The sequence below is a fragment of the Astyanax mexicanus genome, chromosome 1 (assembly GCF_023375975.1).
Source record: "Astyanax mexicanus isolate ESR-SI-001 chromosome 1, AstMex3_surface, whole genome shotgun sequence".
Taxonomy (NCBI): domain Eukaryota; kingdom Metazoa; phylum Chordata; class Actinopteri; order Characiformes; family Acestrorhamphidae; genus Astyanax; species Astyanax mexicanus.
Window position 1 is genome coordinate 77,049,647 of NC_064408.1, and position 23,852 is coordinate 77,073,498.

The 23,852-nt window shown below is 41.8% G+C and overlaps 2 protein-coding genes across 3 annotated transcripts in view; one reads left to right on the plus strand and one right to left on the minus strand.

The window, feature by feature from the left end:
* Positions 1 to 12,701, plus strand: part of ubr7 (ubiquitin protein ligase E3 component n-recognin 7) — a 32,970-nt gene extending 20,269 nt beyond the window's left edge. The window contains exons 3-11 of one of the 2 annotated variants that reach the window (XM_049483526.1): positions 455 to 515; positions 599 to 694; positions 796 to 849; positions 8,609 to 8,714; positions 8,804 to 8,919; positions 9,953 to 10,141; positions 10,607 to 10,778; positions 10,890 to 10,951; positions 11,672 to 12,701. In XM_049483526.1, the coding sequence (XP_049339483.1) occupies positions 455 to 515; positions 599 to 694; positions 796 to 849; positions 8,609 to 8,714; positions 8,804 to 8,919; positions 9,953 to 10,141; positions 10,607 to 10,778; positions 10,890 to 10,951; positions 11,672 to 11,764 (949 nt within the window). In that variant the 3' untranslated portion in view covers positions 11,765 to 12,701. Of the gene's footprint in view, positions 1 to 454; positions 516 to 598; positions 695 to 795; positions 850 to 8,608; positions 8,715 to 8,803; positions 8,920 to 9,949; positions 10,142 to 10,606; positions 10,779 to 10,889; positions 10,952 to 11,671 lie in introns of both variants that reach the window. The other variant, XM_022663501.2, reaches the window with a different exon arrangement.
* Positions 12,702 to 15,867: 3,166 nt separating this feature from the next.
* btbd7 (BTB (POZ) domain containing 7) overlaps positions 15,868 to 23,852 on the minus strand; it is a 55,427-nt gene continuing 47,442 nt past the window's right edge. The window contains exon 11 of the mRNA XM_007258200.4: positions 15,868 to 23,045. Coding sequence (XP_007258262.3) covers positions 22,389 to 23,045 — 657 coding nt within the window. The 3' untranslated portion in view covers positions 15,868 to 22,388. The remainder of the gene's footprint in view (positions 23,046 to 23,852) is intronic.

Sequence of the window (23,852 nt, forward strand, 5' to 3'; positions counted from 1 at the left end):
TAGTCCACCAAACAAAAATATCCAGTCAACAGCTAATGTGAGCAGCAACAGATGGGCTTTGGTCTCTGACTTTATATTTACAAGATGGAGAAGCTATAGGTAGGAGTGTCTATTAGAGTGGATATTGAGTGTACACACTGTTTACAAAAATTCAGCAGCTGTACTGTGTCTGATCCACTCATACCAACAATACACACACTACCACCACCAACTCAGTGTGGAAAACATGGTGAAAAAACGTAAACAAAGATGGGCTGTGTTATAAAACCTCAAAGTGCTCTGTGCAAATGTTCAGGGTATCTGATAAAATGGACATGAAGTGTAAACCGGGGGGGTGATTTTAAATAATGTGGTCTGTCCAGGTATATAATATCCAATATAGTGATATAAAGCGGTAGCATTCAGATATTGTTAAACTGTTAATGGTCATGATAAAGGATCTTCTGCTTTACAGGAATTTCCGATGTGACTGTGGAAATGACAAGTTTGGGGAACTTGAGTGCAAATTATTCACAGTAAGTGATCTTTCCACTCTTTGTTTTCTTATCCTTTGCATCCCCTTTACTGTACTTATTGTGTTCATGATTGTGTCTCACAGGAGAAAGAGAAAGTGAATTCTGGGAATAAATACAGTCATAATTTCTTTGGCTTGTATTGCACCTGTGACCGGCCTTACCCAGACCCAGAGGATGAGGTTAGAGTTTAAACCATTTTTTCCAAACTGATTTGTTATTCCTGCTCCTTATCATGAGACAAATAAAAAGCTACATTTTCTCTCCTTTTACTTGTTCTTAGGTTTCTGATGAGATGATTCAATGCATTGTCTGTGAGGACTGGCTCCATGGTCGGGTAAGTTTCACACTAGATTGCAGTTATACTTTACTGAATTGAAAACACATTTTGCAGTTTCTGGCTCTATCTCTATCTATCTCTATATTTTTATATGTAGCTGTAATTATATTTAAAAAGAAGAGATGGAAGTTTCAGTTCCCTTTCAGTCGATTCACTCGGTACAACACATAATGTATGGGATATCACGCCCTTGCGTGTCTGGCTGAAGACACCTTTAATCACGCCTTAAAGGCAGATGATGCATAGTGACGAGGGCAGGAGGGCCCGCCCCCTGCATATAACCCCACGTCACCAGCATCACTCCTCAGTTCTTATGCTCTTCACTTCGCTGAGAACACCTTACACCTTTTCTGCTAGTCTAGTTAGCTCAATTCAGCAATCCTTCGGATAACTTCACTGTTCCATTAGGCAAGCACGACAACAACCTCATATTGGTGAGTCGTCTTCCCGCGGAGCGTTATTTAAAGGATTTTGCTGTTTTTAAATCTGCTTTGCAAGTCTCGGGGCTAGCCTGTTTTGCCTCGCTAACGGCTGCCTAAAATGAGCTCGCAAGCCAACCTTACCTCTCAGCCTGGCAAGAAAGCCTCCCGTCCTTGTCCTCAGGGATGTGGTTTTGCCATTACCAAGAAGGACCAACATGATGCATGTCCAGTCTGCCTGGGAATCGTCCATGCTAGGAGGGCCTTGGTCCAACCTGATGCATGTGCGCTCTGTCGCCAGCTCAGGCGGTCGACCCTCGAACGCCGTGTGACGTTCGTTGAGAAAGTTCTTGGACAAGCAGCAGTGGCATGCGAGGATCCCCTGATCTCCGGAAAGGCTGGGCCGTCCTGTTCGGACGTCGAGGAAGCCGAGTACGAAGGGGAACCTTGCCTTAACTGGGCTGAGCACATGGAGAGTCTGGAGATGTGTGAAATGAATTCGCCGTCGCTGACTCTTCCGTGTCAGCCGCAGCTCTCCGAGCCTGCAGCCGAGCTCGAGGACGACGACCCGTTCGGTCTCGGTGTAGACGAGCTTGATTACTCCGAAGACGAGCATGAGGAGCTGCAGGTTCTTCCAGCCCCGACGGCTGCGGAGGGTAAACAGGACGAGGCTGACACCTCTTTCTTTTCCCTTTACCGTCGTGCGGCGCAAAAGCTGGACGTGGAATGGCCTGCTCCTCATCTGTCCAAAAAGCGACCAGATTCGCGGGATTTTTCCTTCCCCCGGCTCCGCAAGTGGTGAAGCATCGTCTCCCACTTTTCCCCGACTTCATGACAGAGCTGACGTCGTCATGGGCTAAACCGCTGTCAACCCGCACCACGGTGCCCGGTTACGCGCAGTTTCTCGAGCTGGAAGGGTCAGGGGAGGCGGGGCTGCTAAACCCCCCCTCCGATGGAGCCTTCGCTGGCAGCGTACCTGGCTCCGTCTCATAATCAGGGAGTCGCGGGACCAGCCGTGCTTCTCTCCAAGCACTGCCGGTTCTCCTTCTCCCAGCTGGACAAGGTTTATCGCGCGCAGGCAGGCACGGCCAGAGCGATGAGTTCAGTCACTCTCCTCCAGACTTACCAGGCGATGTGTCTAGCCGAACTCGGAGACCAGCTACCCGCAGACAGCCCGCTAACAGCTCTGCTAAATGAGGTTTAGAATTGCCTCAGATTACATCCTGCGTATGTCTCGCTGTGCGGCTCTTTCGCTGGGCAGAGGAATGGCGTCTACTGTCGTGGCACAGCGCCACTTGTGGCTAACGCTGTCTGACATGCCAGACAGAGACCGGGCGACTTATTTGGACGAGCCGGTCTCCTCGGCAGGTCTGTTTGGCCAGTCACTCGAAGCCATTCAAGCCAAGTTCGAGCTGAGGAAAAAGCAGACGGAGGCTTTGCGATCTATTCTGCCAAGACGGGAGAAGCAGAAGCCGCAGTTGACTGCCCGCAAGCCCGCAGCACCGCTTCCTCCGATGAAGAGGCCCGCTGCTACGGTTACTGCGGGGAATCCCCCGCCCAAGCAGCAGCAGCCCAAACACACTCCACGCCACTCAGCCTGGAGCAAAGGTCCTCCTCCCGGGCACCAGAAAGACTCCGTGGTGAGGAAGAGGAAGCCTGACTCATCCTAGCTCACAGCTTCTTTGCAAGCAGGCGATCCGTGTAGTTCCTCAGGCCGATGCACAAAGAGGCTGGTACAGCCGTTATTTTGTGGTGCCGAAGAGGGGCGGGGGGTGAGGTCCAATTATGGATTTAAGAACATTAAACAAGCATTTAAGAGTTTTCAAATTCAAAATGCTAACACTTTGCCAGTTCCTTCGCGCAGTCGGCCTGGGGGATTGGTTCACGTCTATAGATCTCACGGATGCATATTTTCACATTGCAGTCCATCCAGATCACAGACGTTATCTCAGATTCGCCTTCGAGGGCGTGGCTTACGAGTGGCTCGTTCTCCCGTTCGGGCTTTCTCTGGCCCCGCGCACTTTTACGAAGTGTGTGGAAGCAGCTCTCGCTCCTCTGCGGATGCGAGGAGTGCGAGTGCTTTCATATCTAGACGACCTGGCTCTAATTGGACGGTCGAGGGACGAAGCTTTAGCGCACACAGGGGCTGTGTTATCCCATATTCAGCGGCTGGGCTTCTCGGTGAATTTAAAAAAGAGCTCTCTAATTCCCAGCCAGAAGCTGTCTTTTCTGGGATTGGAAATATGCTCTCTCACCAGCCGAGCGTGTCTGTCAGAGCGCAGAATATGTGCGTTCTGCGACTGCCTCGCGCAGTTTCAGCTGGCGCGCAGTCTACTTTTTCGCCAATTTCTCCAGCTTTTGGGTCAAATGGCGTCAATGATAGCGGTAGTTCCGCTGGGTTTACTTCTAATGCGTGCGTTTCAGCACTGGCTATTATCACACCGCCTGAATGCCTCACACCATCTCCAGAAAAAGATAGTTGTGACCCAGGGTTGTATGAAAGCACTATCTCCTTGGAGAGAGTCCCGCCTGCTCTGCCAGGGCTCGCCTATAGGCAGAGTTCTGTTTCGTGTGGTGGTGTCAACAGATGCGTCCCTGACCGGCTGGGGTGCGGTGTGCAACGGAGCAGCTGTGAAGGGGGCGTGGTCTTCAGCGCAGCGCTCCCTCCACATAAACTGTCTGGAGTTGCTCGCGGTCCATTTGTCCCTAAAGTGCTTCCTCTCAGAATTGAGGGGGAAGCATGTTTTAGTCAGAACAGACAACACCACCGTGGTGTCTTACATAAACAGGCAGGGGGGCACGCGGTCGCTCCCGCTTCTGAATCTGTCCCACTCCCTTCTAATGTGGAGCAGTTTTCACCTACTTTCACTCAGGGCGACACATGTGCCAGGCCGCCTGAACTTGGGGGCGGATCTCCTCTCCAGGGGAGGTCCTCCAGCTCGAGAATAGAGACTCAGTCCCCTGGTGGTGGAACAGATCTGGGATCGGTTTGGCAGGGCCAACGTAGATCTCTTCGCATCTCTGTTTTTCTCTCTAGCAGACCAGGGTGCTCCCCTGGGAGTGGATGCACTGGCACACCTCTGGCCCAACACACTGCTTTATGCATTCCCCCCGGTGGAGCTGATCATGCCAACACTGGAGAGGGTGCGCCAGGGGAACCTCTCTCTGATACTTGTAGCTCCCTGCTGGCCATCAAAACCATGGTATGCAGAAATAATCAGTCTCCTTTAGGGCTGGGGCGGTATTGATTTTTTATAACCGCGGTAAAAAACTGACGCATCACCGCGATATTGCGGTTAACCGCGAGACCCCAAAACACCCCCCCCCCCCCCCCCCCCCGCCAAAAAAAAAAATTCACCACAAATTTATTGGTAACAAATCTTTATTCTTCAAACCATACAGCCTACACACAACCTCTACATAAACCATAAATACAGCATAACAAGTGAACATATGCTGCCTGTATAATTCGTCATTGTACAGCTAACCTGTCTTTTTCCGAGCAGACTTTTTGAAGGAGGAGCTTGTCCGCCTCCCCCTTCTCCATCCATAGATCTATTTTAGGGCTGGCCCGAATAGCGGTTTTGAGCTCAGGATATTCGGCAGTAATTGGTAGCGAATATTCTAATATTCGTTTAAAAAAAAAAGACGAATTAATCCACAGCAAAATTTTCCACTGACCCCCGGCCCCGAAAAAAATATATTTCTCACCCCTTTCCTCGGGCCGTTCGGGCTCAAGGCTCAAGAAGTCTGTGATAGGCGTCTGTTTTTTTTTTTATTCACACTCTTCTTATTTCTCATTAAATATCTACTAGATACAGATTATATCTGTACAGTATCATTTATTTCACTTCCCTCCTGAATATTTGGAGTGCATTATGTCTCCTTATGTTGTGTAGTTATGTAGTTTTCACCCCAGAATTTCTGCTGCCTCACACCAGGCTTCGGCTGCATCGCAGGGCAGGAGCGCAGCTGCGTTACGGCTATTTCGTTTGAATTGTGCAGTGCAGAGTATTACAGATTTTGTATTTTTGCACTTGGGCTATTAGCTCAATATTAAATATTTCGTTTGTTTATAAATTATTTTATATTCTTAAACCATGTTAAATTATATTCGATTGGAGGAAATTAATTCAGACATCATTTCTTTTTTGTCCCGTTACCGTTCCGCAAAAAAAATCCTTCTTTTAATCCCGCATCAGCCCGCCACATACACAGTTTTGCCGCACCTGCCCCGCGGTCCTAAATAAATTTAATAAATTACATTTAGTGCTTAAAATAAAAAAAAAAAATTTATTAAAACCGCACTGAATAGTGCGGTCACGTTTCTTACCACATTACAAAACAAAAAATCGGTGTGTGTGTGCGCGTGTCGGTCCATTCTCCGCTCCTTTTTTGTGCTTAGGGTTTTTTTGTTGCGTGCATGAGAATCACTGCGTGGTGATTACAATTTTCTTAACTATTTATTAATGTGCTCCCACATCCTCTGGATTGATTAAACTCCTGTTCCCGCCAATAACAATTCAGTTCTGTCTGTGCCGCAAGATATCCTGACGGGACCCGCGTCATATAATATGTTGATTAAAATGTCGTGACGTTAAGAAATCGGCTCGCAAGAGACAACCGACCAAAAAAAAGACATTAGTTCCATTTTAAAATAATAGAAACCTGTCCTTTATGTTTGACAATTTTTGTTTCACTTTACGTGTCCTTACTCATCTGAAGTTTATTTATCTGAACTGAGTTTTATATGGTTATATTTGTAGCGGTTCTGAACTCAGTTCCGCGTGCTGTGAAAGAGACAAGGCGCAGCGCATTTTACCTCAGACTTGGTCAGATAACAACATTTCAGTAAAGATGGTGGTTATAGTTTTATATCATTGCTTTGCTGTTTGAACTACACTTCAACCAACCTTACTATTTTTCCCAAGACTGAGGCGCAATGCTGCGCGTTCTCCGCGGTGCTCACGCAGAACAGCCAACAGCCAGACAATGAATTAATATATTTTACTTTCTCAAAATGTGACCACGGAACACCTTACATGGCTCTATGGTTTACCTTATGGTGGGTGAATTAGATTGATGTGTTGGCGAGAGGTGCAGACACCACTTTCCGGCAAATCTTGCAGATGATTCTCTTCTGTTCTGAGTCTTTTTCTTCCTTTTTTCTCAACTTACTGAGCCTGCCCTGTAGCTTCCATTTCCGAGCCAATATTAGTGCTGCTAATCTTCACTCTCTTCAGCAGCCTCAATGGAGACGAAGTGAGCAGGAGACTCCAGAGCTGTTCTGGCCTCAATGAGTACCACGCACCGCGTTTTGCTTAACCCATTAGCTGCCGCGCCAGTGCAGCGGCAGCACAGATAAATGACAAAAAAAATTATATTCGATATTATGAATTTTGAGATCGTTTGACACCAATATCTATCGCGATCAAAATATATTTGATATATTGCACAGCCCTATAGTGTAGGACTTACACTTGACATATTAATACTGAATTCACCACAGTTGTGCTTATATGGAGCATTTTACTACCGCTCAAAACGCAGTCAATCAGATTTGACAGCCATAAAAAAATGCGGTAATGACGGTAATGAGCTCATCACCGCGGTGACGTCCCATAACCGCGGTATTGCGGTAATAAAATTATCGTCACAGCCCTAGTCTCCTTGCAGGAGATCCATGGGCTCTCCCACTTCACTCGAATCTCCTGTCTCAGGCAGGAGGGGAAATTGTTCACCCCCGGCCAGAGCTGTGGTGTCTCCTTGCCTACCCGCTGAAAAGTCTGCCTTGATGGCCAGCGGTTTGCCCTCTAATGTTGTGGCTACCATTCAGTGTGCAAGGGCCTCCTCTACAAGAGGTTTGTATGCTTATAAATGGTGTGCATTTGAGCACTGGTGTCAGGGAAGAAATTTGATTCCCTTCCAGTGTTCCATTGTGGATGTTTTGACGTTCCTTCAGGAGTTACTGGAGCGTGGGCTCTCATTCTCGACAATAAAAGTATATTTGGCGGCTATATCAGCCTGTCATGTTGGTTTTGGGGGATTGTCGCCTGGGGCACACCCCCTAGCTATACGTTTCTTAAAGGGAGTGCGACGTCTAAAGCCTGTATCTAGGCCAGCCGTTCCTCCCTGGGACCTCACTATTGTGCTCGAAGCCCTGTCTGGGCCTCCATTTGAGCCCTAAATTCTGTAGACATGAAATATGTTTCGTATAAGACGGCTCTGCTGCTTGCTTTAGCCTCTGCTAAGCGTGTGGGTGATCTTCATGCTCTGTCAGTGCACCCCTCATGTACCCAGTTTGCACCAGGGGACATCAAGGTTACATTACGCCCTAATGCAGCGTATGTGCCAAAGGTGCTGCCTATGTCTTATAGTTCACTAGCCTTTGAGCTTAATTCTTTCTCTCATCCTCCATTTGCTTCTGAGGAGCAGCAAAAAATGCACACGCTCTGCCCTGTGCGTGCACTGCGTACATACATTGGTCGTACTCAGGCTTTCCGTGGGTGTGACCAGCTTTTTGTCTGTTTTGCCAACCCAGTTCGTGGCAGGGCTCTGTTTAAGCAGCGTCTCTCTCACTGGGTTGTGGAAGCTATTGCATTAGCTTATAACAGCAAGGGTCTGGAGTTGCCTGTGGGGGTGCGGGCTCATTCTACTAGGGGAATGGCTGCATCTTGGGCACTTTTTAAGGGTGTCTCCGTTAAAGACATTTGCGCTGCTGCCAGCTGGGCATCACCTCATACTTTTGTGCGCTTCTATCGCCTGGATGTGGTGGCCCCTTCAGTAGCTCATGCTGTTCTTTCTTCTGGGTCTGGGGTGCTCTAGTGTGCCCTCTTGGTTCGGTGTCTGCTCCGCGGGGCGTGTATATAGGTCCCATACATTATGTGTTGTACCGAGTGAATCGACTGAAAGGGAACGTTAGGTTATGAATATAACCCCTGTTCCCTGAAGGAGAGGAACGAGGTACAACACAGGTTGCCCCGCTTCGCTGTTAGCTCAGTGAAGAGCAGCATCTTGAACTGAGGAGTGATGCTGGTGACGTGGGGTTATATGCAGGGGGCGGGCCCTCCTGCCCTCGTCACTATGCATCATCTGCCTTTTAGGCGTGATTAAAGGTGTCTTCAGCCAGACACGCAAGGGCGTGATATCCCATACATTATGTGTTGTACCTCGTTCCTCTCCTTCAGGGAACAGGGAACGTTTTATGTATTCAGATATGTGTGGGTGGGGCCTAATGGGTAGTTTATATAGCTGTTTAAGTAATCTGGAGGCTTTAAGGACAATAGACATGTCAGTAACTCTACTGCTTTTTTCTGTATTGTCTTTTTCTTGGGCAGCACTTGGGCTGTGTGGTGCCAGAGTGTGTGGAGCTTCAGGAAATGATCTGCGAGTCTTGCATGAATAAATCCCCTTTCCTCTGGACCTATGCTGCTCATATTGCTGGTAATATTTCTTTGTGTTTGTTTAGCAAAAAATAATGTTTTTTATATAATTAGTTATTTTCTGAACATTTCTGAACATTTTCTCATCAGTGCCTCCAGTACTCAAAGTATGTAAAGCAGAGGAGGCAGAGAAGGTAGATGTGGATCATGTTGAAGAGGAGAGTAAGCCTGAAAAGGAGGATTCTAAGAGCCCAGTGGATGACAAGGTATGATGTCCGTAACAATACAATTTTAATAATAACCTTACTGCTTCTACTGGTACCGGATTAGCAAGCTGATTAACGACCTAGATATGTTTCTGCTTTAAACCACAAATCAGTCATATTCACACACTCTTATCTGAAAGAAATGAGGGGGGGTGATTCAGTGTGATGTCAATGCTCACCACAAGATGGCAGTCCTCTACATGTGTTAGTTTGTAATTGTAGGTGGTTCAGCTTTAAATCATCACCTAGGGGTGATGTGTCCTTGTCATGTGGGCTTCTCTTTGGACGTTAAGTTATGTTTATTGTTCCTAATACAATTGTATTAAAATGATTCTATGTATGCCTTAGTCTCGGTTATAGAAAGGTGATTTTCATGTTCATTTTACAGCTCATGTTTCATTCTGTTTACGTTGATGAATGAGGCAACAGACTAGTTCAGGATAAAATGGCCAATAAGTTTAGATTAACTTTTTTTTTACTTTCTTTAAATGTGGGCTGAAAGGTATCAGGTCTATTCTTATACCCATGTGAAGAAGCTGATTGGTAAAGCTATGTAGAGACAAACATGGAGAATTGTCAGGGCTAAATGGAAGGCAGCATAGTCTATATCAATTATAAACAATATAGTCTTTTTTTATATATTGTATGAAAATGACAATACATCTTAAAAACTTGACATATCACCCTACTCTATTTATTTGGTTACCTTACATATCACTATCATAACACCGCGTCATCTTCAGAGCAACAGGGAAATCTGCTAAAGGGACTGGCTTTCAGATGTCTGCATCATCATATACATGTAATATAGTATCATATAATGTCTCTCTGGTCAATAAGTGCTCTTTAAGGTTTACACATGTCCTCTCATAGCTTTTTTTTTTTTTTTGGAATCACACGTTAGCAGGTACCAAATTTGCCTATTGGAAAAACAAAAAAAAGCTTCATAGCGTCACATAGTAAAGGTACCATGCAGTGAAAACATGCCATTACTTGCTGCCTTTTGTGAAACGTGCTTCTTCACGTACAGCAGGTGGAGATGAACGGGACTGCAGGCTGTAAGCGGAAGCTCCAGGAGCTGGAGAACAGCTCTGCAGAGGGCTCGTGCTCAGGCTGCAGGCTTGCAGAGATGAAGACTTCTGGGCAGAGCAGAGCTCAGCAGGGTGCTGTGTTCTGGCCGGCTGCTTGGCGCGCTAAACTCTGCTCCTGCACCCACTGCAAGGTACAAAACACCAGGCCTTAATAAACAAGTGTTTACTACTAAAGATCACAGACTCTGCTTACAGCTTAGATGACATCTCCCCTGTGGATAGAAGTGATGTTATGCGTTTGATTTACTTAAATTAGGCCTGAACCTTAGTGGGGAGAAAGGAAAGTCATACATTGCACTAAATATTTGTGCACTAAATATTTGGAAGAACTTCAAAGGTAGTAAATTTACCAAGGTAGAGTATTTCCAGGGGAAATGGAAGTAATTATCACGCTGGCAATGAAAAGAATGTGTGTATGGGGAGAACTACAGCTGTACATCAAGTACATTTAAATCAGAGATTTTAATTTAAATATATATTTTTTTAGCTTAGATGTTTTCCGTCTTTGGTATGAAAAAAGAAAATAGTGATTTGTGGTTTAGCCCATAATTTTCTGCTGACCTAAGCCTATTGCCCTCTAATCTTTTGAACTGCAGAATGTGTTCACGGATGCTGGAGTGGCCTTCCTCCTGGATGAGACGGATACAGTGCTTGCTTATGAGAACAAGGGCAAAACCACAGAGCAGGCAGGTGGGGCAGAGGGCCGTGACCCTCTGATGTCTGCCCTAAACACCCTGAATCGTGTCCAGCAGCTGGAGATCATTCATGGTGAGCAAAGATTGTCAAGGGAGTAAAGTGTCATTTTGTAGTGTTTCCAACTTTTTGTATTGCTGCAGAATTAGCAATACCGTGCTTATTTGGTGTCTGTTTTTGTTGCAGAGTATAATGACATGAAGACAGAGCTGAAAGATTACTTGCAGAGATTTGCAGCAGAGGGCAAGGTATGTTTTATTTATTTATTTAGTTTTTACAGTACTTGCATTTCTAAAATTAATCATTTGGTACATTTTTATACAGCATTTAAATGATTTTTGATATCAGGTTAAAACCCTGACATCAGAATATTATAAAAATTGATTTTTCTATCTCTTTGTTTTAAAATGCTTGCATGAGCATGCTAGCCCTGTATGTGAGGATGGTACCTCATGAAAGACACACAAGTATTCCCAGTATTTTACTTCAGAGCAGTGGAACTGTGTTCTTTGGGGTGGGATGAGTTGGTGGGCTGGTAATCATACAACATCCTGACCTCACTAATACTCCTGCTGTTGAATGCAGTCAAATTCTCACAGCCTTGCGTTGATATTTTTTAAGTATTTATATTGCTATTTTGTTCTTTAATGCCAGTTTTTTAGCCAGAAACCTGCATAAAATGCACAACACTGAAAACATTTTAAAAATCTTCACTTTTTGGAAAACTTGGAGAGCTAAATTTTCAGTGACCGAAAAGGGGTTCTATCTGGATGAGAGAATATTAAAAAATAATTCCAAAAATAATAAATACCAAAATATAGACAACACTTAATTTTCTTTTTTAAAATCCAGTAACTTGTGGACAGAACCAGAGTCTCCTTATGAGTAACATATAAGCTTTGTTGTGTTATATTTTTGCTTGCTATTGTGTGGTAAATTTATTACTGTATGTTTCCTTCCTCGTGCAGGTGGTGACTCCAGAAGACATCCGCAACTTCTTTGAGCAGCAGCAGAGTCGTAAAAGGCGACGGGCCAATGCTGGTCAATACTACTGCAGTTGAACTGCTTCTCAGCAAACCCGTACTATAGCCTGCCACCTACACGTTGATCCCGGCCTCGTCACCCCCTCAACAGCACCTCCCCAAAACCTGTTCTGTTTTTCTTAGTATATGCAGACATAAATCCATAAATCTTACATCGGTTTGTTTTGAATTTGTGAGTTATGCATATGGTTGATATTCCCAAAGATATTTTTTTGTCCCTGTTTCAGTTCTTTTCAGCAGGGTAAAAGTTGGATCAGACCGACCAGCTGCACCTTTAAGTGGCTGTGCATTTCAGGGCTCATTTCTGATGTTTGTCCAGCATCAGGTTGAACTTTAATTCTATGGTAGACAATGAGACAGCAATTCTCTGATGCCTTGTCCATATACGCCCATTTATTCCTCAGGAGTTTTCTCTTGTAGCAGTTAACAATACAGCCATTTTATACCAAAACACAGTAAGTGTTAAAAAAAAAAAAGTTGAGAGGTCTGATGCTTAATCTGAACCGTTGTGGTGTGATACAGAGTGGAGGGGCAACATCAGAAAAGCCTTTAGCTTATTAGCACGTGGAAAACCCAAATCTCACAACCACTTTATGATGCATATCAGATGTCTTAACCAATCATTGTGATAATTGCATGGGTTAAATGCTGAAGGCAGAAGCCCCAGTCAGAATGTTTTTCTGCATGTTTCTCGCTGGTGTTTGAAGCTTAGTAGATCATGAACAGATTTATTTTGCTTCAGCCAGGCTGTTGACTGGACAGGTGGACATCAGTGTACATGTAATTCTCCCCCTAAAAGCACATCCTGATTGGGGCTTTCAGTATATCAGGCCATTTGATGATGGTTGTGACCAAGTAGTAATTTTATTATGATTGTTTTATGTATTTACTTTGTAGATCTTCTGTTACTTTGTACATGTATGTATCTTTAAGAAATAAACATTATTAAATTTTATTCAGTGTGTTTGTTTAATCTTCTCAAATTCACTTGCCATGTTCTTCATTCATCACTGTAGAAAGCAGTGACTGTGTTAGCGTGAAATGGCCCTAAGCAAGACTCCAAAGCTATTGTAAACAAAATGTAAATGTGATGGATCAATGAATAGGCGTATTGGGGTCATGCATTATTTGAGCTGACTGTGGCAGGCTTCCCTCAGGCATCAGACTAATCAGACGTGTGCTACGTTTATATTAAAGTTGTTTTTTGATGTTTAAATAGTGATTATATGACTTTGGTTGTGAAAAAAAAAATTCTATGCATTTTACAAGAGCATTCACTATGGCTGCGTTTTAGCGCCACTCAAAAAACGGCTGACTTTAAGAAAGGAAACTAATATTTAGAGAAAAAGGCTTATGGCAGGTGTGTCCAAACTTTTATGTTTGGGGCCAGAAGAAGAAATATATGGGCGGGCCACATACATAAAATAAAACAAATAATGAAATGTACTACCTATAATACCTTTTCTTCGTTTTCACAACGTTTCATAATGTCTATTAATATTATACTTCTTTACAGCAACTGTTTCCTGACAAATTAAACATACTTACATACACTTCCCTCGGAACTCCCTCTGAATTTTCCCCAACGTGTCTGAAATCTTCTGCATTTACTGTCCATTTTCCGGTTTATTGAAGCTGCCATATTCTCCCAAAACCTCAGAAACATTAATGTAGGCATAATCTAGGAAGGAAAGGAGATGAGGAGCGTTTTAAATATGGTTTATGTGATAGCGACACCTAGCGTTCAAACTGTGAATCTCACATTATGAAAACCTGCTTAATAGCGGACCAACTTTCATTTTATTTCTTAACTACCTAGTTTGGACACCCCCGGTTTACGGTATGGCATTTCAAGATTAAAGTCGTAATACTTTGAGAATATAGTGTAAGGAGTTATATCGAGATTTGGTCTCCTTGGGTCCTGTCAGAGTTCAGTCTGCACAGAGTGCATTTAGCGTTAGCTAGCTGAAGAGATTGTAGCCTGTGGGCTAGGTTAGCCTTTAGCCTTTTCAGACACTTCAATCAGCACTGATACACAGTGGCGCTTACTCCAGTAAGCTGTTCTCCTTTCGACAGTTAGCTTAGCATTAGCTTTTACCTTTTTCAACATTACTTCCACATTCTCCTCAAGTAGATTTTGGCCATAGGACCAAGATTTTGGTTGTTTTGCGGATTACTAATCATTATTTTTTATGTATTTAAAGGTGTCATTTCTCATTTAGTACTTGCTCTTGTTTTTAAATATAACGGGTGATTTAGAGTTAAATAAATGTTAAGTAAATGCATGCTGCACATAAAACTGTTCATCTACCCTCATTGTCTGAATTAAAGTAAATTAGGAACAGCCCCCAGAGACTGATGTCAACCCGTAAAAATAAGGATTTATGGCCATGCCTACCTTGTCTTGCTACGGGCCACTGCAGAGCCGTGGATGGAGTATTACATAGGGGTGTGCCATATTGTATCGTACGTGATAATATCGCCAAAAAATGTGAATATTGTAACGATATTATACCCTAAAATATCGTGCCATATTACCCACCCCTAATTACCTAATTTAGCAAAACAAAAAAATTCACACTGTTCTAATTACCCATTATATATCTACTAGAGACAGATTATATCTGTCCAGTATCATTTATTTTACTTTAATCCTGGATATATGGAGATATCCAGAGTGCATTATTAGTATCATGACATTCTGGATCATTGACTTCTGTTACAAATCTGACTTTTTTTTTTCTTCAAATATCTCAGTTAGCTATATCATATTGTGTGCAATAATGCAATTCTAAATAATTTAAATAATGATTGTCATATCGCCAAAAGTATCGTTATCGTGAAAATACCATGAAATATTGTGAAATTATTTTAGAGCCATATCACCCACCCCTAGTATTACAGTGCTTTTAGCCAAACAGAGGTGAGACTTTTGCATGTCATAAGAGCCAAAATCCTTTTATTTTTCTCCCCCACTCCCTAAAAAAAAAAAAAAATACAAAAACAGGCTGAAACAGTAGCTCACAAGACATTCATTTATACTATTGACCTCGCAAAAGTCCTAAAAAATAATAATAAAATGATAAAATGAGACTTTTCAATTAAGAATTCATTATTTTGCCGTGAATAGCGTGCTGCTCTTAGACGAAAAGCAATCGTATGCATTGTGATTTGCTTTTGAACATTTGCTTATTAATGTTTTTAAAGTATTTAAAACCTAATTTATGACATTAATAAACTCATTAATAAACTATTTATAAACCCTTTATAAAGGAACCTTATTTTAAAGTGGTACCTGTTTTTAATAAAGAGATCATAAGGTCAGTGAAATGTAATGTAATAGTGGTTTTGCATTTCATTTTGGCATGTATTCTACATGTTAGTTTAAAAAAGCAGTTGCTTTTTTAACCAATAAATTTCCATGATTTTTTCATGACTTTTCCATGCCTTCAAGGCAATTTTCATGTCCATACGATTTTTAAAACATCATTGTAGGTATGGAAAACCTACACTAAAACCAAAAATCCACTAAAACTATAATCGAAAATTTAATTTAAGTCAAAAATGTTGACACAATCTTTAATAATAAGTTCCTGAGAGCTCAATTGTGTAGAGCTAAACTACTGAATTAACTCAAAATAGATTTTCTCCATTCAAAAACTGAAACACAAAGATTTGTAGACCAAAATTTCATGAGTTTTCCAAAACTTTCTTGCTATTTTTATTTTTCCAAAAATTATCCAGGCCTGGAAATTGCTATTTTTTTTTATTCAATGACTTATCCAGTTTTTTCATGACTGTATGAACCCTGAGTTGCATTATCATTTTTCCACCAGTGTTTGCTTTTAAATTTGGGAATAATTTTTCTCAACACTGCACACCTTCAGAGGCTTTGTGGAGTCTATGCTTCATCTGATCAAAGCTGTTTTGGTAGTGTAAGTAGAACCTACACAATTTCAGGCAGGTGGTTTTAATGTTGGTGATATAAGGTGACAGTAGTGCCTGGCTGAATGATGCAGATTTATTGATTACGTAAGTCTGTGATTTTAAGCGTTTTTGTAAACAAGTTTTAGGCAGCATGATGAAATTAACCTTCAAGAAATGAAGCGAGTCTTGCACAGTTACTATCAAAGCTGTTTATTTTTAAGACGTTAGTCATCTAATTGCAGATTTATGCTCACTGTTACACCCCCAACAGAGAAGAGTAGAAAAATAGACACTTCTCACAACTCCATACAAGAATCTAAAAGAAAGCTTATTTTTTAATCCTGGTATATGTACACCAAATATATGTTGCATGTGTTTATATATATATATATATATATTTTTTTTTAATACATATATATAAAAATCTTTACACTTTACATACATTGAACACAACATTTCCGAGGCTTCTGATCAAAGGTACCAAAAAATCTTGAAAAATATCCTTTTGAATAAACAAAAAACAGAACACTGTACATAAGCATTGGCTACTGTATTACAAAGAGACTGGTTGACATAGGCTTGTAAAAATGGCTTGCATAAGACATAAGGGGTTTGGGGAAAGCCCAGCCTCTGGCAGGGAAGGCACTCAATTGTCTTAGTCAGAGAGAAAGCAAAAGCAGGAATATTGAGATCAGGAATAAAACAACAGTCTACAAATACAACTTTCTTCACGTCTCACACTCTGTAGACAAACGTTCCTTTAACCCAGCCATGCAGCAGCCGGAAGCGAAATAGCTCAATGCCATGCAAAAATAATACTTCAAGGGCTGGAATTTGGAATGAGGGGATGTGCATCGTGTCTCCTTGGAAAGACAGCTTGCGTGAAAAGAGGAGAGGAGAAACTAGCACAGAAAAAACACAGCAAACACAAGACACGTCATTAAAAAATGAAACTACTTTAGAGTGTAGTGCAACAGGTACCTTTTACCTCTATATTCTTTCATTTATTCTAGCGTTTTTTTTTTTTGGTTTTTTTTTGGACGAAGATGCCAAATTATCCATATGCAGATTTGCAGAGAGGTTGCAGTGGGCTGGTTTAAATTTCAGATACATTTTGCTAATCAACAAAAATAACACACACATTAACTGGGGAAAATGAAAAAAAAAAAAAAATCATAGTCATTTCAAATTCATAGTAGAACCTAAAATGTAGTGCTTTATTTTAAGAAACACCCCCTGCCCCACACACACACCTACACACACACACACACACACCTACACACACACACACACTCAACTTTAGAACCTGACCTGAGGCTGAATGCAATCAATGCCTCATGGCAATTTTCCATCTTCCAAAAAAAAAAAAAAAAATTAGAGATCAAGAAAAGTAGAGACTTTTATAGACGCAATACTCTTTGTTTTGTAGGAAAATTGTCTACAACCTTTGGACACAGCGTATCTACTCGATGAGTGCGTTTACATGCATATTAAAATCCGATTACTGCAGAACGATTAATGCGTTTACATGAAATTGGGTGATCAGATAATGGGAAAATGAGATTACTTAAGTCTGGCAATAATCAGATTTTTCCTTTGCAGCCAGCCAAAACCCCCACAGAATAGGACACGATTTAATTTTACGGACTGTAAATCCGTAAACTTAACACCGTTTTTTTTACACACTAACACGTGGCCATCTTGTGGGTGCTGTGAGAAATGCTGCTTGCTTATTTATAGGTTCCACATTTTTTCATGCAGACTTACAAATAGATAGATATTTTATTACATTTTTAGACCTTCTTTTGAATGCTGCTGGAATGAATGCTTGAATAAATAAGTGCAGAAATCTGTGTATAATGGGATTATGAACTGCATGTAAAGCACTATCACGCTTGTGTCACTATAATCAAAAATGGCATACTGCTTCACCATATTAGAAAGTTTACAAATGTGTGACCGACGACTTCCACTTCAGTTTCAAGTCTGAACAACGCGGTGTGTGAAAAGTGATTACTGAGGTTAATGGGAAATGTCCCATTGTACTAATATATTCAAATACGCATTAACAGGAAGTGAATGTAAGAGTGCATTTACATCACTAATGCATTTGGCGTTCCTCTGTGTTTCCAAAAAAAAAGCATACAGACGTTAAACCAGTCAATGGCTTACAAAAGAGGGGAACAATGCAGGTAACAAGCTGACACACCCAAAAAAAAAAAAAAAAAAGGGAAAGTGGTCTTTGCAAAAAGGGTTTAACAAGCCCTTTAACGTTAGCAGCACATTTGTCAAACATTGCTATGTGAACCTGCAAAAGCTGCAAACTGGCCTGAACTGTAATGAATAGGGGTGTAATGGTGTGTGTATACTGAACAATCACAGTATGGGGTCACGGTTCGCTGTATGTAGTCGCTTTGAAAATATATAACCATAAACACTATTAAAAATACAGTAATTTAACAAGCATGTGCGCCACCCGAAAAAACTTACTGAAGCAGGTACTAATCATAGTGTGTGTAAGGAGTGTGCATAGGTGAAAAAGAATAGACTCCAAACAAGCTGGAGTGTGCCAATAACTGTTGAAATGTGTCGTGACACTTTTCAGGCGTTTGTGTCCCACTGAAAATAAGCAATTAATTTACAGATATTCTGATTTTAACATTATTTCAAATCATTATATGATGATGGATCAGTATCAGTTTCTATTTAATTGTAGATGTTTGAGTAAAATGAAAGTTTTTGTTCTAGAAACTACTAACAACATTTCTCCCAAATTTCAATTAAAAATATTGTCATTTAGAACATTTTTTTCCATAATAAGAGAAAGGGTCAAAATAAAGAAAATGCAGTACTTTTACACCAACTAAACCTGAACCCCATTAAAAACCTCTGGAATATAATCAAGTGGAAGATGGATGATTACAAGCCATCAAACCAAGCTGAACTGCTTGAATTTTTACACCAGGAGTGGAATAAGGTCACCCAAAAGCAGTGTGTAAGACTGGTGGAGAGCACGTAAAGATGCATGAAAGCCGCGATCCACCAAACATTTAAACCATTATTGTTTCCAAATAATTATGAACTTGAATAATTTAAGGTTTAAAAGCACTGCATCTTTTCCATCATTTTTTACTCTTTACTTTCTTACTGCATTATTTTCACCTCAAAAAGGTGCTATACAGCACTAACTTTCACAACTACCTGTTCAAATTAAATAAAGCCTTGTTGGCTTTATGTTTCTTTCCCCCTGCTGAACCGTGCTTGTATTGAACCGTGCAATCCAAAACATGGTGCGAACTGAACCATGACTTTAGTGTACTGTTCCACCAGGTTTCTTTAATCTTGGTCCTGTTGCCCCCTTGCCATGCAAATGTATGGCCTGCCCCCAACTAATCAAATAAAATGCCAGTACCAGGATTTAAGACCACCACCTTGCACCATTGGTATTGATTAGCTCCAAATCGTTTAGATGGCTAACATATGACATCAAAAACACTGTTTGTCTGTTTCTATGCAAACACCCCTCAGAAGGTAACTGAACTGTTATATGCAGTTCTGTCAGTTGGTATTTTTATAATATGGAACAAATTAAGGAGGAAGCAGCACTGTGCACATTTTTAAAAGCTTGTGGCTGAACTAACAACTATTTTTATTAACTATGCATAGGCTATGGGGCCAATCCAGTAGCTACATTTGCGATGATCCTCTGCAGTGTCTCAACCCTGGAGCCTTACAACACGGGCATCATCACTCTAATCCCCCCAGAGGCATGAAGGCAGGCTTGGCAGGGCCAGGAGGCACTAGCAGCTGAGGGCTTAACACTGCTAAGGAGAGCAGCAGTGTTAATGGAAGGTCTGTGATGAGCATAGCACTCCTCAAAAGCTCCAAAAATCCAAAATCCATAAGGATAAGAGAAGAATTAAAAAGGACAACAGGCTTCTCCTTTGTTTGCCCAAACCAAGATTATGTTGAGTACAAAACAATATCCGCCTTCATTTAAGTTCTCCATCTTTAAGAGAAGATTTTGTACCTTTCAGCATGCATGACAGAAGCTGAGACAATTCCACCACTATTTTAAAGAAAAACAAACTGGTCTATACGGTCCTACTGCTGGGAGAAGCCACCAAATCACACCATAAGGGGACTAAAGTCCTATCTGGACGGGATTCGTTTTTCAGGGGGTCCTGGGGTCCTGTGATTTCATTTCCTTCCGGAATGACAATGTATGTATTTCTCTCAGACGTCCTCTGAGAAAATGACCGGCTGAATTAACTTTATCTACTAATTTTCACTTAACTCTGTGGTCCTCCGGTAATTTTAGTCCTGTCCGGACTCACATCTGAGTTTCGTCACCTCATGTTTAATAAAACAGCTATTTGTTCACTGCCACACACTGTAATTACACTTTAACAGAGATCTACGGAAACACAACAATGAGTGGAAATGAACACAGCTCACAGACGCACTTTGTGGTTGTGAACAGTCATCATGCTCCGTGTGCAAAACCTGATATTATGTAACAGAGAAAGACGAAAAACTCACTGGTCCTCCTGTTTTTTTTAATTACAGTCCGGATGCAAGAGTTTCATCACAGAGTATTTTTCACAGACGTCCCCCTGAGAAACTAATCCCGTCCAGATAGGCCTTAAGTGATAGAGGTAGAGAGATTCTAGGTTTACATTACAACAAACCAAACCAAACCAAACAAAAATAAAAATAAAAAAATAATAATAATAAAAAATTTACCTCACTGGCCCTACGTATATAAATGTGTCACTCTCATCAATTTATCAAATCATTAGCTAATTAAACAGGCTAAAACCATTCCTTAAGAGCCAAAGACCCCATTAACACCTACTGACTTCACACGTTTCTCTAAGCCACTTCCAACAACAGAAACCCCATCCAGTACAACCAGGACATGCACAATGAGCGAATCTGCATATTCTGTTTTACACTAGTATCTGGATTGTATTTTGAGTAGATTAGAGTTTTGCCACATCAAACAGCCAGGTGTAAATGTGGTAAGTGAGACTGAGCAATCTGTAGCAAACGAAGAAGCCCGAAACGCTCCAAATACAGTCCAAAATCATGAAACTGAACTGAAGTCAACACTGCACACAACAATCCACTGTGCCAGGCGACTGTGTGTGATAAAAATTTGCCCCCTGCATCAGATTCATGATTCTGAGGCATTTTGTTGGTGTTGCACTTGTGTTTCATAAAAAATACAGTACCATCAAATCAGGAGATAAGGAGTTTTCCCGCTGAAAAGCGACGCTGCATATTTAAAATGTGTCAACAAGGAAACACACAGAAAAAAGATGCAGGAAGAGAGAAACAGAGGTAAAGTTCAAACAGCAGGGGTGTGTGAGAGCAGTAATTGATGCAGCACTTAAGAGACTACTTTTTTTTGTTGGTGTGCACTTGAAAAACCTACAAAAATTAATTGTTTGATGGTGTTTTACAAATATAAAATACAGTATAATGTGATGCGATGCTTCTTAGGCCATAGCTTTTCTCCAAAAAAGGCAAATTCTCTCTGCATCCCCCATTTTTTGCAGGACATGTCCTTGACATCATAACTGTAAATCATTAGATCCTGACACGAGTTCATCTCCTATACTACTACAGTGGGAAGATGCTGAGGTTCTAAGGTTGGTTTGGTTGAGATCTTTCTAGAGAGTCCATGAAACAGAAGAGAGATTAAGTCACTACTGCTGTAATACTGCACTGACTTCCAGTGCCACCCATTCCAATCTGCTTTCTAAAAGAAAAAAATGCCTTGCAATTTTACAGTAAACTAACAGTAAAACTGACTTTGAAGAAAATGGACGTGGAGAAGAAGAGTGAAAGCTGAGGACATGGCAGAAATATATTACTTTTAAACAGTGAGCACATCATTTAACCTTGAGGAACATGCCAAACAAAAAGTGAACTGATCACGTAATGGAGCTGCATTGCAATTGTTATGCCTGTTGCACAGCCTTATAGGAGACGGGGGATTTGATTCGTTTTCGTCTTTCCAGCCCAGTTCTTAAACTGCACAGGCTAATGTACAAGCTTTATTGTGGCGGATTACAGAAGCTATTATCGTCACCCCCACATCCCCCTCTCAGAAAAAAAAAGAGGAAAGTATTTGCCATGGATGAGGCGAAAGCCTTTGAGAGTGCAGCTTCTTGCCGGGACATTTTTCAATTTTTTTCCTTAAGAAAAGTAAAATGCACTTGTCTATATAAATATATAACCCTCCCCTTATTCTACCTGCGTGTTCTCTCAAAGGCAAAGACATTAGAGTTATGGAAATGCACAGTGATGGTTATGCAGCTTGGGGTTCATTTCTGTCATGATTGTCAGTTGCACCTTCTGTACAGGCAGGGCTACAGGAGGAACAAGTGAACTCTGTGAAGGTTTAAGGGTTTAGAAGGTGCACTGCTTGAGGAAAAGATCTGCAGCATTGAGAGATTTCGTGTGTATTATTTTTCCCTCTTCTTTTGTTGCACCCAACCAAACCAAGCTCTTAAATAAGGCTTTACATTCATGTGTGAACTGGCGTCTGTGGTTTGTGCCTTGAGTCCGAGTTTGAAAGAAAGTCACTCTGGCTTTAAGAGCCCTCATTAACACACATAGCTTTAGAGTTGTTACTCCTTCAGTGAGCACATTGGGTACAGAGAGGGCATGTAGTCATTGTTCAGTCCATAGTCCTTGTCAGGGGTCATAATGCAGACTTCCTATACAGGTATTCTTGCTTGTTAGGTGACCTGCGATCCCGACCCCCAACTCCTCCCTCTTCCCCTGTCCCTCCACTGACCATACTCGGTCCCGCTCCGTCGGTGTTTGGCCGTCGGCCTGGGGGCCACTCGTCGTACGGCTCTGAGGACGAGCCGAGGCCGCAGGTAAGGTCCGTTTCTCCTTTGGGCTGCGGTCTCTGAGCGGCCTGAGCTCCGGACCCCTGAGAGACAAGGGCCAGGTCCAGCCGCTGTGGTGGTTGCTCCAGCACATCCAGGCGCAAGCCCTCAGGGGGCTCGTTAGCATATGCCGGAGGAGGAGGTCCTACACCTGCTGGCCGGCTGTGGACGTAAAGGTCTGGTCCGCTGTAAGATGGTGCATGTCGACCTGAGAACTCGTACAGGTCAGGGAAGTCGGGTTGAGGACCGTCAGGCTTGGGCTCGGCTGCATGCCGCTTGCGGGAGGAGTGAGGGTGCCGGCTGGGATAGCAGTGAGCCATTTGTGGAGCTGTATTGATGTGAGGGTGCTGGTCGTGAGAGTCTACCTCCATGGTGACTTCTGGGAGGCGCCGATCCTTCAGACTCATGGCCGACACTCCAATGGCAATGTCTGGCATGAACTCGTTAATGACTGGCTCCATGTTCTGGTGAAGAATCAACACAAGGAAGAAAAGCTGTTATTGTATCTAGCTGGTTTAATTTAAATATGACTGTCTCACAGGGCAATTATTAAGTACATGTAAAACATACCAAATGTATTAATGCATTATATTTGCTTGTATTTAGTTAAAGGACCAGTATGGATTATATTTTCAGTAGTAAATAAAATGATCAGGATGTGGCATCCCTTGTCAGCATAGCTAAACCCCGTAATTTATTACTAGAACTGTGTAGGACGTCATGGCAATCTATGTGGGTGTGGCCTCCGCCTGCTGCTCATTCCCCATCACTTCCCACTACTGAGGCTGCAAGATTCAAAAACACAAAAGCAGCCATGGAAGCTAGCAAGCAAACCTTAAAGGTTAAAGCAGCCTAAAAATGACTGAAGAAGCAATTACCGGAAGTAAATGTTGGCAGTAATCACATTTGTAGATAATTATATATATATATGAAAAAAATAATAATTATATATCCATAAGAGGCGTGGACCTGTTTTTCCTGTAAAGCGGCTTTGTGACAACCTTTGTTGTAAAAAGCGCTATATAAATAAAATTGAATTGAATTGAATTGAATTATAAATATATATATATATATATATATATAAATTTTTTTTTTTCACATATATATAATTAATTAATAATAAAAAATGTGTTTGCATATATGTAGTTGTTTTGTGTGCAGCTGGAACAACAAGGCAGATGATATCTGAGAGAGTTAGATAGGTTAGCTAAAGTGATCTGGACTATGCTGGCTAACACAGTCATGCTACTCATGCTAACAGGACATGCAGT